Consider the following 17,952-nt stretch of genomic DNA (forward strand, 5'->3'; position numbering starts at 1 on the left):
ACAATTGATAACCAAACAACCACTTATCACCTAAAACTTTGTGAGAAGGTAAGTGTAACAACTAATCTGGACGGAGGGAGTAATAAATAAGACGACAGATTGGTTAACACCAAAATTATCCATCATTAATTTTAATTAGCAGAATATCTATGACCTCTATTATGATGATTATTATCTACCACTATAGTTTAAATTCCATATAAATTTATATTTAGATTACAAACCGTGCATCGCACGGGTATTATACTAGTTGACTTTACTAAGTGTATCTAATGTGATATCTAACGGGAAAATAAGTAATTAAATGGCGTGTAAGATGTATATGGTAAAGTCAATCCCGTAATTTTGATTCAATGTTCAAAATTCGGAAAAAAATAGTATCTTACAACATTAATTTTTATAAGGTTGTTAATTACAACATTTTTTTAATAAGGTAGTTTTTGACAAATTGTTCATATATTTAACTAGATATATATTTGTATAATGTATTGGCTTATATATCTAGAGGGGTCATGAACTGATCCGACTCGATAAAAATTACATGTTCATAATTGTAATCGAACTGGTTTTATCCGAAATTCAAGACATGTGATTTAATTTCCACCACACACTGATTTCACCGACCTGAACTCCACCCATCACTAATACGGTCTGAACCGAACTCCATCTCCGATTATTGGATTCGACTCAAACTTCACCCGACATCGGTTTGACTCGACTTGAACTTGATTCTATACCATTTTGACGCGACAAGCATCTGATCTGATTTGACCCGAGCTATTATCTAACTGATCTGACTTTAACCTAACCTGTTCGGGCCGATTTAATTTTACCTTCAACTTTTCTAATTACTAAAATTCATGCGGTATTTGTTTATTTTTACTTAGTAACTTCTTATTCCTTTCTTATGCAAAATAAAATTGTCCTTATAACCCAATTTAGAAAGTTGGGATTACTCAATATGGTCACTTACCATATATGTAATGATACATAAATTTGCAAGTTTATATTTGGCACTTTTGATTAATTGGTACATCAGAATAATCGTATAATTGTAGTTAGTTGAAATACGTTCATGATGTATATTTTTACAGACTATAATCATTAGCTATTTAGTTTTGTTTGATTTCGTGTTACCTCGAAATAATATAAAAGAAACCTATTTTTGATGATTCGATTTCGTTTTTTACAAAAATTACACTTTAAAATCACCCATGTTTAAAAATAACCGGATTAAATTTAATCAATAAAGTTTTCAATTCTTAATATCTATCTATCTATTACTATATACTAAAAGAGACACCAGGAATGACACGTGTCATCTCCTGGTGCGATTTTTTCCCGCCAAAATATTTTTTATTTTTACATTAAGTTTTTTAGGAAACTAAGATAAAAATATATTTTAATAAACATAGATGTGTACTGCATAATATTTTATTGGAGGAAAGCTAAATCAATATTATTTTTTCCTTTATGATATAATTTTATTTATGTATTAGTATAACTTTTTAATCTGATAAGAAATATAAATTATATTGATAAATGAACTTCTAATGTTAGTCTACTATTAATAATATAATACATGGTAACTGGTAAGTAAGAATGTTAATTAAAATAATAATACATGGTAAGTAGACTAACACATATGTTTATTTATCAAGATTTCACTCAATTCAAAATATGTTGTATTTGACTAACTCGGTTATACTCGTGTCTTTTCGAAAATTAGTCTTGAGTCATTCGGGTTTGGTTAACGTTGTTAGATCGTTCTACATACAAGTAAACGACTATATATAATTTTTAACTTTGTATAGTAATATGCAAATTTAGTTCATTTGAATATTTTTTTTACATAACTTTGAATTTATACTTTTTCATATATCCTTTTTACTTTCATGTTTCCCAATATCACAAGTCTTTTAGTTACTATTAAAATAATAAATTGTTTTATTAGTAGCCGTGCCTTGCACGGGCCATAAACTAGTGTACCAATAATCAAAACAAGTTAAAGTTACACCAAACATTTAAAAAAAAATTATCCCACTAATAAAGGATGTACTCTGTACAATAATTTTATCGTACACACAGGATACTAGATATTATTGTTCTATTTGTTCTGTACGGACGTCGGTTGTTGAACTACCTCAATACTCAATAGCATTTTATTCGGAAATCGCTCTTCATGTGTCGAAAATTCCCCTTCATAGCCCCCTCAAAACAACCTTTTTTTAGGGGAATTTTTGACACAAGCATAAAATAGGTGAGGATTTCAGGAGAAAAAAAAGGCGAGTTTGCTGAAATCGGGGTATACTTTCTCGGACAGACTTACAGTAAAAGCTGCTTCACATATCTGTTGGACTTTGATTCATTTGGTTACAACTTTCAAGCATAAGCAATATTGTACTAAGCCACAAAAGAACTTGCTCCAGAAATAATCATTTGGTTACATGAACATGCTGAAAGAGAAGAACTAACAAAATCTTGGATGTAAATGATCGATTAGCTAGAATTAACAGCATAATTGCTAAACATGATTCGAAATTACAAGAGGGAGAGAAACTTTGCTGAGTCTTTGATGGAAATGTTGCTTCCATTATACTTTCCTGTTTACTTTCAGGTAGGGCAATGCGCCGATCACATTGTCATAATCACTCCTATCAACTTGAATCTAAGCATTAAAATAAGAGAGAGTTAGATTCAGGATCACACACAGTGAAAGCAAAATCAAAGAATAAAGGTCTGAAACAACATTCACTAGTTTCAGGCTTTCAGAAACTCAGCAATGGGACAGCAAAATCAACATTCTGTAGCAAATGTATTATAAGATTGTCTCAGAATAAATTTATGTGAGACCATCTCACCCAGGACATGCTCACATTCAATTCACAAAAAAAAAAAAAAAAATATCTATAGTTTCAACAGCTCAACAAGGGGAAAATGAAAAAAATTAGAAACAGGTCAACTTCACAAAAGGCCTCTAAAGAGAAAATCTAAAGAAAGTTTATCCATGTCCTGAAACTGATGGAAGACCAATGTTATTCCCTAATCCTCGCGCAAAACGCGGACCGTAAGGAGAAGTATATAATTAAAGCGGTAAACTTTTTGCCTAATTTAACAAATTAGGTAGGGAATTGTGAACCCGTACCCAATCTTATACTAGCAAATTAGGTAAGTGTCACCAAGAGACTAGTCAAAATGAGAAACATTCTGCAGTAGTGTACGGAGGCCTTGGTTCTGTACGCCAAGACACTGATTCAACAAACTGTTTGTAAGATCATTGATCTCGAATTCAACCTTATTGATCCATTAAGTAACAAATCTTACAGTAGAGGACTCACTTTTGTTTCGAATTCTTATTCCATAAGGAAAAGATTTTTAGAAAAGAAAGAAAAGGACTCTCTTCAGCATCACAGCATTACAGACACTTATTGCTTTCACCTTATGATTTGTCCCGGCTCCCCTAATGTATGGCCTCAGCCAAACAGAAGGGAATTGGAAATTTGATAAATTGTAAGGAAAATAAAAGAATATGTCCTTATTAGCCACTATTGATCCAATACCCCAAGGGACTTAAGTAGGAGTTGATATGAGAATTACATGAAAAAATCAGAATGATTTGAGGAAACAGGTCATTCAAAAAGCCCAACTTGATATGAGGTTCGTATGGGTTTTAGGATGGGACATTCCCAAAAGTCCTTCATATAACAGGTACATTTTGTCAAGATATACAACCTTGAAAGCAGTGAATAATGATGCTTAATGAAGGGGCCGCATATTATGTGAGCCGTTTAAAACTAACCAGAAGCTTCTAAAGTGATGCATCCTATTTGTCATGTTCTCCTATATACATAACCGATTCCACATGTTTCATGTTTGTATGATGCTTACTTATGTCTTGCTCGCTTATATATAGGAGTCCTTTCCAAAATTTATTTGGCTTCTCCGACAAAGTTGATATCATCACACTCTTTCGTTCAACCTATTTAGTTGAGGTAATAAATAATTCAAATGGTATTGAAGCATGTCTAATTTTGCGATCAAAGTCATCAAACCCTTTACACTAAGCATACATTTTTATTCTCAACAGTCCAATCTAATGCATCCACATAAGAAACTATGTTGTTTTCTTCTGTCGTTTTGATTACAGCTCATTCCAAACTCCCTTCATGGTAATAAAGACATGAGAAGAACAATGCATACTTAATTGACAAAATCTTTTGCAATACTATTACTACCTGATGGCAGTGCAAAGTGCAATATGTCATTACCACCATCCCTAAATCTTATGAAGCAAGTGAATAAACCAAGGTCCTGAGAACTTCCATTTATCTTCAACTTATCCTCAACTACTATCAGACTGCTTAAACATCATAAACTAGTTCGACACATACACTTAGCCTTCAAGCCAAGATCCCTTCCAAAGAAAAGAGATTAAGAAAGACCATATCAACTTGAAAAAGAAACACCAAGATGAGACTTCTACAGCATGTCAATCTTCAAATATAAAACTAAAAACAAAGGCTCAAAATTCATACAACACGAGACTTTCACCATTAGCCGGCGATTTTATAGCCCAATTCCCTTAACACTATTGTCATAAAGTGCAAGTCAACACTGAAGGGTTTGCTAACATCATGCCAATCTTCACATACCCATAATGTATAATCACACAGATTATACTGACACAAATGAAAGAGAAGCAAATGTAGACCACATGGAAAACCGAAACATAACATGATAAAGTTAGGATAAAAAAAATGCTAAAAAGACAATTATACACAGAGACAGTCATAGTAGATACCGAAGACATAAATTTCTTCTACATCAGCAATTCAGCATCCATGCAAAGGCATGCAGACAGAGGGAGTACTAATGTACCATTTAAGTTAACACAGCCAAAAGGATCACAAAGAATCGAAGAGACACAATCAGAATTTCCTGTTCTTATGCTAAATAGACTTTCAACGCACCCGAGTAATGTAGTGCAGTTTCACAAGGATGGAGCTTAGATTATGTTCAAACAAGCCATACATCAAGTTCAATAACAGCATACCAACTATGGTGTTCAGTAGAGAACCAATTACTAAAAGATTGCTTAAGTTTCAAACACACAAGTCTAAAAATGTATATTAGCATGAAAATAGAGAGATGAATACCAATTTGGAGAGACGATTCTTCCTCTTAGTGTTCTTCTTGGCGAGAAGGTGCTGCTTCCCAGCTCTCCTCCTCACAATCTTCCCCTTTCCAGTTACCCTAAATCTCTTTGCTGAGGCCTACAATTATTCAAATTCACCAATTATAACACACATTTAACCAATTATTCAAGACTGCCACTAATCCAAATTACCCAAAACCAGAAAAGAGGGAGAATTGACCTAAACTGATTCAAAATTCACCAAATAAAAAACAGTATACAAGAACCTCACCACCCAAATCACCCAATTAACCAAAGAAATAAAATAGAGAAAGCCATAATTGACCTACAATTATTCAAAATTTACCAAATAGAACACGCAATTAACGACTTTAATAAGAAACCAAACCCCAAATCACTCTATTAACCAAAACCCAGTAAAAATTCGGAGATAAGAGAGAAATAATGGACCTTGTGGGTCTTCATCTTGTACCCTTTAGCAGCGAAAACAGTGAAAGAAGGAGAAGAAGTAGAGACAGAAGAATCGACGGTGGAGATTCTCTTATTCTTAAGAACAATAGGTTGAACCTTAGAAGATGAAATGCTGCTGGAAGAGCTAAGGTTGAGAGTGCTCTTAAGCTGTTTGTTGAAATGCGTAAGAGAAATGCCTTGAGCTGCAGAGCATCGAGTTGAGGGAGGAGAGAGAGAAAGAGATGGGGTTTTGAATGACAGTGTTGCTGTTGCGGAAGCCATTGCCATTATGGTTGTGCCAAAACCAGTTGTTCAGAGGAGAGCAAGAAACAGAGAGAGAGAGTGAGTGAGCTTGGGAGAGTAGAGTAATGGAGGTTTGAGTTTGTGGATATGGGGATAGAAGTTTGGAATGTGAAGATATGATGATGCGTACGTGTCACGTCGGTGCCCACGTCATACGTGCGAGTCCACGTATGACGGCTAAAAATTATTGTAATAATTAAAAGGACCGGAAAACAAAATTAGAAACCCTTGAAGTTGATTAGACGGAGGAAGTATAAATTAATATCTTATATGTATTTCAAGATATATATCCCCCACTAAACGATAAAATAGACTATTTAAAGGAACTTTTTTTTAAATGTCATCCGTTTTTTTAAAATGGCATCGGTTTTTAAAAAATGGTATCTATTTTTCTAAAATGGTATATGTTATTTGAAAAATGGCACATGCTTTAATGTTTGTTTTATTCTTATTTTGTCGTTTAGTGGGGTGATATGTATCTTGAAATACATATCAGATATTGGTCTCTCCGCCCTCAGTTAGACGAGGCCTATTAACAAATTTAAATGGAATTATCAACGAGTAATTAAGATAAAGGTCTTAATGAAACCAGGGCGGCAGGGCCGGTCCTGTCTTTTCGATGGCCTATGGGCGAAACAAAAAATCGAGACCCTTACTTTTAAAGGCACACGGACAAAAAAAAATTGTGAATAGATGTGATGTACGTTCTTTATTGAAAAAATGTATATAAATAATTGGATTTTCACTTTTTAAGACTTAATACTACTTTATATCTAATTAAATTAGCCAAGAGAAATTAACTCTAGTTAGCAAATATGAAGGCTTGAATACTTGCAATTTGCAAATATGAAGGCTTGAATACTTGCAATTTGCAAATATGAAGGCTTGAATACTTGCAAATATGAAGGCTTGAATAGTTTCAACCTTGTGCCAATAAACATGAATTATATTCTAATATTTTAAACGATAATCATCAAGCATAAGACAACGTCTACAACAATTTAACCTCTTCAATCTCAGAATTGGATGAAATAAATGTTTTGAATTACTTAAGGGAAATGAAACTTGAAATTTTAGCAAGTCGGTAATAATTTCTAAAGTACTATAAACTACAATCCAATTATTTTTGCTAAACTCCAAATTAAAACAAGGAGTGTGATTATATTAACAAAAGAAGAATAAAATATATGATTATAAGGATTGTACACAACTCTACTTTTGGTGTTCATTTGGATTCAAATTGGGTAATAGAATATAATTGCATAGTTAGCAAATGAGAAATAACAAAAATGGGAAGAAAAAAATTCGAAGAAAACTACCCTCTGGTAAGAGTCGAACCTTGGTGGGCACACTGATGTCTCACACAAAAAAACCACTGCTCTGCAGTGCATAACTTATCTAAGCTTGCATTGAATTTATACGGAGTATATTTCAATGTTAACTGGCTTAAGAAATATTGAGTCTTTTTCCCTAGGGCCAAGACGGCGGCCCCTTATTCCCTGCCGCAGAGCCGGCCCTGAATGAAACTATGATAGCATTCAGTCGTATCTTGTGCCGATTACACATGTCATAAAGTTGATTAGATGCCACCTATTAAAGTGTCGTGTCGCAATTTTTAGGATGACCCGAGCTTGCATGGACATTGTATGTGCCTACGTCTTTTCAGTGATGCAGATTGTGGGTAGTTACGTGGATTTCAACTAGTTTAGTTGGTAAAAGTCCTAAGCAGATGGTAACCAAGATCTGGAGTCGAATCTCATCTACATAAGTGATTGCCTTGCCCTTTATGGCTCACTCTACACCAAAAAGAAGATTATGGGTGACTACTTACCTTGGACAAACTTCGAGAAATTCCTAAAATCTTCGAGATCAACGAAATATGCATATTAGTGATGTTGTGGGAGTTTTTCATATGGTTGATGACGAGGAGGTATCCGGTTCCACGTAGAGTCGAGTCCAGTCCACGTCGGGCGGCTTTCCTGCAAAATAAGAATATTCCCTCCGATGCTTAAGTAAGATTAGGGTTTTAGGAAGAAGTGCTTAGTAAAAGGAAAGCATTAACTATCTGGAATTGAAGGGCATTTTTCTATCTAGGAACTTGTCCCTTTTTCTTGGGAATTGGGTGTATTTCTATCCTCCCCTAAATGGGGGAAACCCTAGGACATAATCATATGATTGGCTGGGCCATCTTGACATGACAAGTGTCCTTGTCATAACATTCTTTGTATTACGCCATGGGCTGAAAGAAGTGTTTGTACACTTACCTCAGCCATTCATCATCTTTTGTCCATTCCATGATGCAAGTAGGCTTTTAACCGGTTGGGAGGCACCACGTGGCTTGATGCAATTGGGCCACGTGGGCTGGGTATTTCTACCTACATCAGCTGCCAAGTAGACATTTTAGCAGGTTGGGGTCACGTGCCTCAATGCAATTGGGCCACGTAGGCGGGGTATTTTTACCCACATCATTTGCCCCTCAAGAAGGGTAGTATAGTAAAACTGTTTTTCGTAGTACCTGTTCTTGACTGTTGGATGTACCAATCAGGTTCTTGGAACCGAAGAGAGAGCGCCAAGTGGCGACTTTTCCAATTCTATCCTCCCTATATATATGAAGGAGGGGTAAAATTTTTGTTTTTTTACTTTCGGAAATCCACCTCCTTGCTTTCTAGAGAGAGAACTTACAGAGAAGTTTTCTGACGATTTCTTTGGCCCGGCAAATTTCAAGGACGAGGAAGACTTTTCGACCACCCCGTCCATGTTTTGCGCCGCCTAATCTCAAAGTCATCACTTCCGACATTTTTTAAGGTAATTTTTCTAACCATCCCGTCTCAGATTCTATTTCTGCAGTTTTGCTTATTTTTTGCATACTTGCCGTTCGTCAATTTTTGCACCGCCCGTTATTCCGACGGTGCCAAGGTTCTTGAGCCGTTAAGGTTGGAACTTCTGGATATGGTGGTCTGATCCGCGCCGCACCAATATCCCTCATTTTTAAGCCCGTCGTTAAGTTCGGCCTCCCATTATGCGTCTTATGCAGGACACGATGGCGAGGACGAAAAAGACGGCAAACATAGCTGACTTACGACTAAGGGGTCGGCAGATGGACCCTTCTTTCTCAGGAGGGAGATCCATCAGAGTGCCGGCGGGAGAAATAAGCCGGACTCCTCCAGGTGAAGCTAAAGACTCTCGTCAAGGAGTCACCTACTTTGATGAGTTTTGGATGGAGGAGATGGAAGATGTCGGTCCGTCAAGGCAACGCGCCGACTCGTTCGAGGAGTCGGAGCAGGATGAGAGCGACGGCGGGGTTGTAGGTGACGTTGCTGAAGGTGAGGCAATTGAGGAGCCTCAAGTTGCTGTCGTAGGTGTACAGGGAGAGAATGGTGAAGTCTCTGCAGATCAGATAGGTGCTGATCCAAAGTGACTGAAGTGGATTGAGAAACATTGGGAGAATTATGCCGCAGGCATGAATACTGGTCTAGGGTATGAGATGAGGTTTCCGGAAAGTGAGACGTCCACTATTTTTGACGAGGGCCCAGGCGAGTTTCCGATGTATAGTGGAGCTTTCAAGAGTGGTTTGCGCCTTCTTGTCCATCCCTTTGTGGAGGAAGTGCTGGATGGGTTCGGCATTGGTATTTGCCAGTTGAAACCTAACTCGTGGACTAACGTACTAGGGTACGTAGCTAAGTGTGAGTTGTTGGGCTTGAGGCCTTCTTTTAATGCTTTTCTAAGATTGATGCGTTTTCAAAAAGTGAAGGGAGTCGAAGGGTGGTTCTAGTTGGCAAACAAGAGTGAGTATGTTACTACCTTTGTTGAGCCGTCCAAACATCACCTTTGGAGAATGAGGTGGGTGGTGATGTGGACTGCTGACGAGGAGATGGAGCTGAAGTTCAGCCGTTGGCAGTTGGAGCCTCATTTCGCTGGAGGAAATGAGGAGTTGCCGAATTTGACGGCGCAGGAGTGGGACCAAATCGCCGTCCATTTTCAGGCTAAGACGGTGGCGGTGCAGGGCAAGAATTTAAAGATCCCCAAGTCCTGGCTCCCGTCGTATTCTTAGTTTAAGGATCCGGTATTTCTGTCTGCAGCTGGTCTTGATCATGGGCTGGACCAAGGTATCAAGGCGTTACTGTTTATTAGTTCGGGTGTTTTTTACTGACTAACAAGGGTGTGATAATTTCTTTTGCAGCCGTTGCCATGTCCAAGCTCCCGACCCAGGAAAAAGGAGGAATTAGTACCAAAGAGTGGTTGACACAGATGGTCGACCAGAAGCTGAAGGGGATCATCGGAGGTGCTCCGGCAAAAGTAAGTTGTTTATCTTTTATTTTGTCTTAGCATATAACTCGACATTTTCCTTCATGTAACCCGTTCTGTTCTCGCAGAAGGGAGAGAAGAGTCTGGCCGGCCCCAAGCGCAAGGCCGAGGACAAGGGTGCCTCCACGGTGGGGAAGCGTTCCAAGGTCAAGGCGGGAATCAGGCGTCCGAAAAGGGAGGACGTAGCTGAGGGGTCAGCGGACTCTCCCGTCGAGGTTGTTCCTATGGCCGTGACCCCACTGAGGCAGCATCCTCCTCCGGAGGGTTCTGCCAAGAGGGGGGACGCTAAGGGAGGAGCCAGACCTAGCAAGAGGGCTCCTTCACCGACGCCCGTGGAAATCCTCGACGGCGAAGACGAGCAGCCAACGGCACATGCGGCCCAAACTCCGGAAGCTCCCCTTCACCGAGTTAATGAGGATCCGGGTGAGTGTTTTTTTTTCCGAGTTCGGTTGTATCTTAATTAAATACTCTTATGAGGGTTTAGGGTTTAGGAGTAATCCTGTTTGCCTTGGAAAAATAAACTATCGTTTTAAGAAAACGATGGGTGTTTTGGGGTTTGCCCCCGTCTTAAATTGGTAGCGGCATGTTTCATGTCGCGACATATAGGAGTAATCCTATTTTCCTTGGAAAGATAAGCTATCGTTTTAAGAAAACGATGGTTGTTTTGGGGGTTTGCCCTGGTCTCAATTTGGTAGAGGCATGTTTCATGCCGCGGCATATAGGAGTAATCGTATTTTCCATGGAAAGATAAGCTATCGTTTTAAGAAAACGATAGTTGTTTTGGGGGTTTGCCCCCGTCTCAATTTGGTAGCAGCATGTTTCATGCCGCGGCATATAGGAGTAATCCTATTTGCCTTGGGAAGATAAGCTATCGTTTTAAGAAAACGATGGTTGTTTTGGGGGTTTGCCCCCGTCTTAAATTGGTAGCGGCATGTTTCATGCCGCGGCATATAGGAGTAATCCTATTTGCCTTGGAAAGATAAGCTATCGTTTTAAGAAAAAGATGGTTGTTTTGGGGGTTTGCCCCCGTCTCCATTTGGTAGCGGCATGTTTCATGCCGCGGCATATAGGAGTAATCCTATTTGCCTTGGAAAGATAAGCTATCGTTTTAGGAAAACGATGGTTGTTTTGGGGGTTCGCCCCCGTCTCAAATTGGTAGCGGCATGTTTCATGCCGCGGCATATAGGAGTAATCCCATTTGCCTTGGAAAAATAAACTATCGTTTTAAGAAAACGATGGTTGTTTTGGTGGTTTGCCCCCGTCTTAAATGGGTAGCGGCATGTTTTATGCCGCGGCATATAGGAGTAATCCTATTTGCCTTGGAAAAATAGACGTTCATTTTAAGAGAACGGTTTTCAGAATTTTGATAGGTGATCAGCCTATACTTGTGCTAATCTGGGCCACTTCTTAGGCTTCAATCAATTAGGCTTGGAAATGTTGCTAATCTGGGCCACTTCTAAGGCCTTTATTCGATTAGGCTTTAGCATGCATATGTTAGATGAATTAGTATTTGAAAATTAGATAAATTAGATAAATTAGTATGTCATTTTTGCAATGAAATCGGCAAATGCTTGCCCCTTGATAGCCTGTCGAGGTTCATATGAGATATCAAATGCATTCAACTCAATTTCCCATTTGAGCATTCGCCGGCAGCGTCTAATTTGGTGAGCGGCTGTTTCAGGGGCTGATCTCTGTATACCACCAGTTTGTGTGCCAGAAAGTAAGGACACAGCTTCTTACTCGCCATGAAAAGTGCAAGTGCAAACTTCTCAATTGGAGGGTATCTTAATTCGGCGCTTTGCAGGACGTGGCTCACAAAATAGACGGGGAGTTGCACTCCCTCTCTTTCTGCCAGCAGCACAACACTCAAGACCACTCGGAGATGGCCATATACACATACAAAATTTCTCCTTGAAGAGGACTGACAAGCCGTGGTAAGGTGTGGAGATGTTCCTTTAATCGGACGAAGGCAATTTCTGCCGATTCGGTCCATTCAAACTTGCTCTTTTTCTTTATTGTGCCGATGAAATAATGACACTTGTCACCTGCTCTTGATAAGAACCATCCCAAGGCCGCTAGACATCCAGTCAGGCGTTGGAATTCCTTCAATGATTTTGGAGACGTCATGTCTATCAATGCTTGCACTTTGTCAGGATTGACCTCAATTCCCCTTTCATCAATTAGGAATCCTAAGAACTTTCCGGCCGTCACTCCAAAGACACACTTCTTCGGATTCATCCTCATCTGATATTTTCGGAGCGTTTCAAAAGTTTCTCTCAGATCGGCTAGGTGTTCTTCACGTTGCTTGCTTTTTACTATCATATCATCAATGTAGGCCTCAATGTTTCGTCCCAACTGATTGGAGAAGACTGTGTTAACCAGGCGCTGAAAGGTGGCCCGTGCATTCTTTAAGCCAAACGGCATTACTTTGTAACAGTACAAGCCTTGCTCAGTAACAAATGACGTTTTTTCTTGATCATCCGGCCATAAGGGAATTTGGTGGATCCCAGAGTAGGCGTCCATGAAGTTCATCATTGCATGACCAGCCGTCGAGTCTACCAACCGATCTATCTTGGGCAAAGGAAAGCTATATTTTGGGCATGCCTTGTTTAAATCCGTGTAATCCACACACATTCTCCAAGATCCATTAGGCATCGGCACCAACACTACATTTGCTACCCAATCTGGGTATTGACTTGGCCGTATGAACCTAGCATTTAACAACTTCTGTACTTCTTCAGCTGCGGCTTTGTTTCTAGCTTCCCATGATTTCTCTTCTTCTGATGAACGGGTTTTAAGGATTCAACTACATTGAGTTTGTGGACGGCTATATATGGATCGATGCATGGCATCTCCTCCACAGTGAAAGCAAAGATGTCCTGGAACTCTCTCAAGAGGGTGACCAACTGTGCCCCAAGCTGATCGTCAGGAGAGACCCCTACTGGCATCGTCCTATCGGGACGTGCTTCGTCAAGGATGATTTCATAATGGCCACCTATTGGCTCAGGCCGCCTAGTATCCATGTGGGACGTGGCAATGGTAAAGGTTTCTTTCTTGACTTTATCCTCTGTCTCCTCTAGTTTTCTTTTCGAACCAGTTCTGGCCTCATCAGTCTTGCGGCCTCCCCAAGCCTCGGGACTCAGGGTAGTAAGATAACAATCTCTAGCTAGTTGCTGGTCACCATGAATAGTGCCGACTTGGCCCTTATCACAGACATACTTCATGAGCATAAGGTGAGTGACAACCACTGCCTTGGTCTGATTTAGGGTGGGACGGCCCAGGATGATATTGTAGGAAGTGAGATCTTTCACTATCAGAAATCGGAAGTTCAAGTTCCTGCTTTGATGACGGCCTCCTACTCGGAGAGGTAGAGTGATGATTCCTTGGGGGTGAATTATGCCGCCTCCAAATCCAATGATGGGGTAATGGATCTTTTCAATTGTCTTAGGGTCATGCTCAAGACGGTTTCGACAAGCTGTACTGAAAATATCTGACAAACTCCCCGTGTCTACTAAGACACGCCTTACTTTGAGATTTGCCACTTTTAGCTCAATAACCAAGGGATCGTCATGGGGTGTGGCTATCTTTCCTCTGCCAGCCTCACAAATTTCCACTTTTGGGAAGTGATCCATTGGAGCTTTCTGAAGGAAATAATGCCCTTGGTCCAAGTATGCATTTAATGCTAAGTCTAATAAATGCGGTTCAGTATTAATTTTACAAGTTAATAATTCAGTGAGATCAAGTGAACTGTATGCCTAGCTAGAGGTCGCTTCAGTTCAAGTGGAATTAATAATATTAATCCACAGCTTACTCTTGACTGAACCCGTAGGGTCACACAAATAGCACGTGAACGGATCAAGTATTTAAAGGATTTAAATACTCCATTTATGAATATTCGGAATCGACGGATCTCGGTTCCAGTGGGAGCTAAAATCGTCAAAAGGCAAATTATGGATACTCCGGAAACGATGATATTGCCGGAAACGGAAATATGGATCGTATCGGAAATATAAATATTATCCAAGTCGTAGATGTTGCCGAAAACGGAAACATGGTACGTATCGGAAAATATTATCGGAAATGGAAATATTGCCGGAATCGGAAATATTGCCGGAAACGGAAATATTGTCAAAATCGGAAATATTATCGGAATCGGAAAATAATTCCGTAATCGGAAATATTAAATATTTGTTCGAAACGGAAATTAATTCCGGAATCGGAAATGTTAAATATTGTTCGAATCGGAAATGAATTCCGGAATCGGAAAATTAATCGGAAGCGTGTCGTACGAAATAAGCATCGGACGAGCTTGCTAGACGAAGGCCCAGCACGAAGCCAGGCCCACGTCCAGCAAGCCCAGCGCGCACAACAGCAAGCCAAAGGTACGCCAGGCCCAGCGCAAGGCCAGGCCCAGCGCGCCAAGGCGGCGAGCAACGTGGGCTGCGAAGCAGCGCTTGGGCTGCGACACAGCACGCGGGCTACGAGCAAGGCAGCGAGCTCGTGTGGGCTGCGAAGCCTGCGATGGGCTTCTCGCGCGCGCGGGCATGGCCTGCTTGCTTGTGGGCCGTGCTCGTGTGCGTGTTGGAGTTTGTGCATACATCGAATCCTTAAGCGATTAGGATTAGGTTAAAGATTAATTTTCTAAGTTACTAGTTTTAAGTAAACTCGAATTCTAATAGAATTAGAATACTAGAATCCTAGTAGACTTCTAAATCCATTATTCCTACTCTATAAATATGTGATGGAATTCACAAATCTATATACACAAATACATAATCTCAAGTATTCAATAAGTTTTAAGGATTAAAACTAAGTATATTATTTGCCAAAATATTCGAACATATTCATAGAACCTTAGGTGCAATTCTAGTTAATTAAATCTAAGGCGGATCCGAACGTGCTGTGGACTATCTACGGAGGGACGACATTTGGAGTCCTAGACTTGTTCTTGTTCGATTCGGGCGCAGCTAGGGAGGGCACGCTACAAAGTGTATGTGTCCTAAATTATGCTAATTGTTATGTGGCAATTAATTTGGATTCCTGGGTTTATGGTTTTTCCGCATGATTTATATTCAATTATATGTATCATAACCTAACAGTGGTATCACGAGCCTCTAATTAATTCCATAATAATTAGTTAACATGGTTAAATTTTATAAATTTGCAATGAATTAAAAGGGGTGATTAATTTCGAAATTTTCAATTTTTGGTAATTAATTGCAAATTCGTGCGATTATTTTATTATATGTTCGCAGAATTTTCGGCAGTTTTGTCAATAATGGTCGGAGTCGTATAATTTTATAGTGTATTTCGCATGTAAACGGCGTTATAAAATTTTGACTAAAATCAAAGATTTGATGCCGAACCCAGAATTCGAAGCCTAACTATGACGTTTCAGAGGTTTTAGTTTTTCGAACGCAAAATTTGTAATTTTTAAGATGTTAAATTAAATATTTACAATTCTTGTTTGTAAATCTTGAATTTTTTATTGACCTACTGTATATGTTTAACAAATTTATATGTCTAAGCTTGTTAATTATAAAACCTAATTTGTAATTGTAATTAATTTGTTGAAATTCGAATAATTTAGAATTTGATTTGATTTTCATAATTAATTGACAATTTAATTAGGTATCCATGATTAAAAACCACCATAAAAACTGTTAATTTTTGATAAATTTTAAATTTTTTTTATGATCTAGATTTGAATCCATGATAATCGGAAATTAATTGAATAATAAATTTTTGATTTTTCGCCCTAAATTTATGAAATTAAAATGATTTATTAATTTGTCTATAAATTTGAATTAAAAAGTTTTCATTTTTTATATAATTCGCTCATGGATTTTGCACGCACAAAGCAATGGACGCTACGTGTTACCCTTAAGGGGTGTTGTATAGTGCGGGCATGCGACGACGAGCAAGGGAGCTCGTCGCCCATGCGGTACGAATGCAGCGAGCAACGAGCGAGGCATGCGCACAAGGCAAAGGCTGCCTAGGCGTGTGTGCTGCGAGCCATGGGCGATGGGCGATGAGGCAAGGCACAAGTGCGAGCAGGCAGGCGCGCGTGCGCAACGAGGGACGCTGCGCCACAGCGAGCGATGCCTCACCCAACGATCGCTGCTGCGCCACAACGAGCGAGCTGATGCTGCGCCTAGGCGTGGCTCGGCTTGCTGCGTCTAGGCGTGGCTGCTGCTCGTGCCTTGCTATGCGGTCAGTCGAGGGGTGTTGCTGCCTCGTGCACTCGACGGGGCATGGGCGCAATTCCATGGCCTCGTCTTGGTCCGATTGATGCGTTTTGAATTTAATTTAAAAATTTTCAGTTCAAAAACGATTTTAATTAATTTTAAAATTCGTAATTTAATTTTTTCTCGGAATTTAATTTTGAATAATCTAATTATTATAAATTTTATTTATACTAATTATTTTACTAAAATTAAAACCTTGAATAAATTTAATTTTATTAATTTAATAAACTGAAAATAAATTAAAGGATTCAATTAATAATTTATATGAGCTTTAAATTTTAATTAAATTTGTATGTTTTCGGTTAGACTAGGAAATACAATTTTATGATTAAAATTAGTAAAGCATGTAAATTTATTGGTTTAAGTGGGAGCTTTTAGTCATAAACTCTTGATTAGGTCTACAATCCTTTAAGGTTAAAACAACTTGATTAGAATTAATAAGGATTGAATAATTGGTAGATTATTGGAAGCCTTGATTAATTGCTGCAAATATTTATGTGATGCATAATATGTTCTCTACTAACCAGCTATGTGGCAATTCATTGATAAATTAATGGGTGAATGGTATATATTGTATATGTCCTGTTTTGCAGGTTATTGAAAGTGACTAGTATGGCCCAAATAGGATAGACAATATGGTCTGCGTACCATTAATTTGAATGTAAAATTGGTCTAATGCACCAAAGTTTTTTTTTTAAAATTTAAATATGGTCTGCGTACCATCAAATAGTTGTAATTAGTTTAAATTATAGCTTAGCCTATTTGAAGAAAATGGCGCCTCCCATGGTGAAATACAAGATGAAGTTTCCAATCCATTTTCAAGACGGAGTTTGAAGTTGAAGCTTCAAGATGAAGTCGGGCCATGCTAGATCACAATTACATCTTATGCATGTTGTAAGTTATTTATTGCTTTAAATATGTCTTAATTATGCATCAGACTATGGCTTGATTATGTTGCATGATTAAGGATTTTAGTTCACTTTAAATCTAACCAACATAGTAAGAGCCTTAAGTTCCAAACTTCAAAATTGAGTTAAAAGGTGCCATGCCAAAATAACACTTACTTGGATAAACCTTTACATCAATCTTAGCAATAGTTTTCCGCCTAAGCGAGGTGTTACTTATTGATCCTAAAGGGTTAAGGTACACAAATAATTGTGAGTACATGTTAGTTTTGGTGAAACTCAGCGATATAAGTAAGGAGTCCTTTTATGTCGTGGCAAATGAGATAGGTTTACCTAATAAGTTCTTAGACGTACCAATCAACCAAGAGTAGTTTCTAGACTATTAGCAAAGGCATTGCTTACCTAAAATATTTTAGAATTGAGTCTAAATACATAATGTGCTTAATTATTCAATGATTTAAGGATCTTGGAATCATTTTATTCACACCTGTCGGAACACATAACTTGAATAAAATGCTTAATAAATGATAAATTATGCATGAATGCTAGAATTTAATTTTATTAAGAGAAACTGTGAATGGTTATT

General features: G+C 38.6%; 1 protein-coding gene across 1 annotated transcript; it reads right to left on the reverse strand.

The window, feature by feature from the left end:
• Positions 1-2,293: 2,293 nt before the first annotated feature.
• On the reverse strand, positions 2,294-6,167 carry LOC110791005 (50S ribosomal protein L35, chloroplastic-like). The gene is made up of 3 exons (NM_001426411.1): positions 5,606-6,167; positions 5,157-5,273; positions 2,294-2,668 (listed from the first exon to the last, which is right to left on the reverse strand). Exons 1-3 carry the CDS (start codon positions 5,891-5,893, stop codon positions 2,594-2,596), a joined length of 480 nt encoding a protein of 159 aa, NP_001413340.1. The 5' UTR covers positions 5,894-6,167; the 3' UTR covers positions 2,294-2,593.
• Between the last annotated feature and the right edge of the window lie 11,785 nt (positions 6,168-17,952).

The sequence above is a fragment of the Spinacia oleracea genome, chromosome 2 (assembly GCF_020520425.1).
Source record: "Spinacia oleracea cultivar Varoflay chromosome 2, BTI_SOV_V1, whole genome shotgun sequence".
NCBI lineage: Eukaryota > Viridiplantae > Streptophyta > Magnoliopsida > Caryophyllales > Amaranthaceae > Spinacia > Spinacia oleracea.

What these genes read in the sequence shown, in the direction of transcription:
- LOC110791005 (NM_001426411.1), bottom strand. Translation starts at nt 5,893, where the DNA reads ATGGCAATGGCTTCCGCAACAGCAACACTGTCATTCAAAACCCCATCT. An exon ending in ACAAGATGAAGACCCACAAG is followed by an intron (nt 5,274 to 5,605) that starts GTCCATTATTTC and finishes GAATAATTGTAG; the next exon opens with GCCTCAGCAAAGAGATTTAG. An exon ending in AGAATCGTCTCTCCAAATTG is followed by an intron (nt 2,669 to 5,156) that starts GTATTCATCTCT and finishes TTTAATGCTTAG; the next exon opens with ATTCAAGTTGATAGGAGTGA.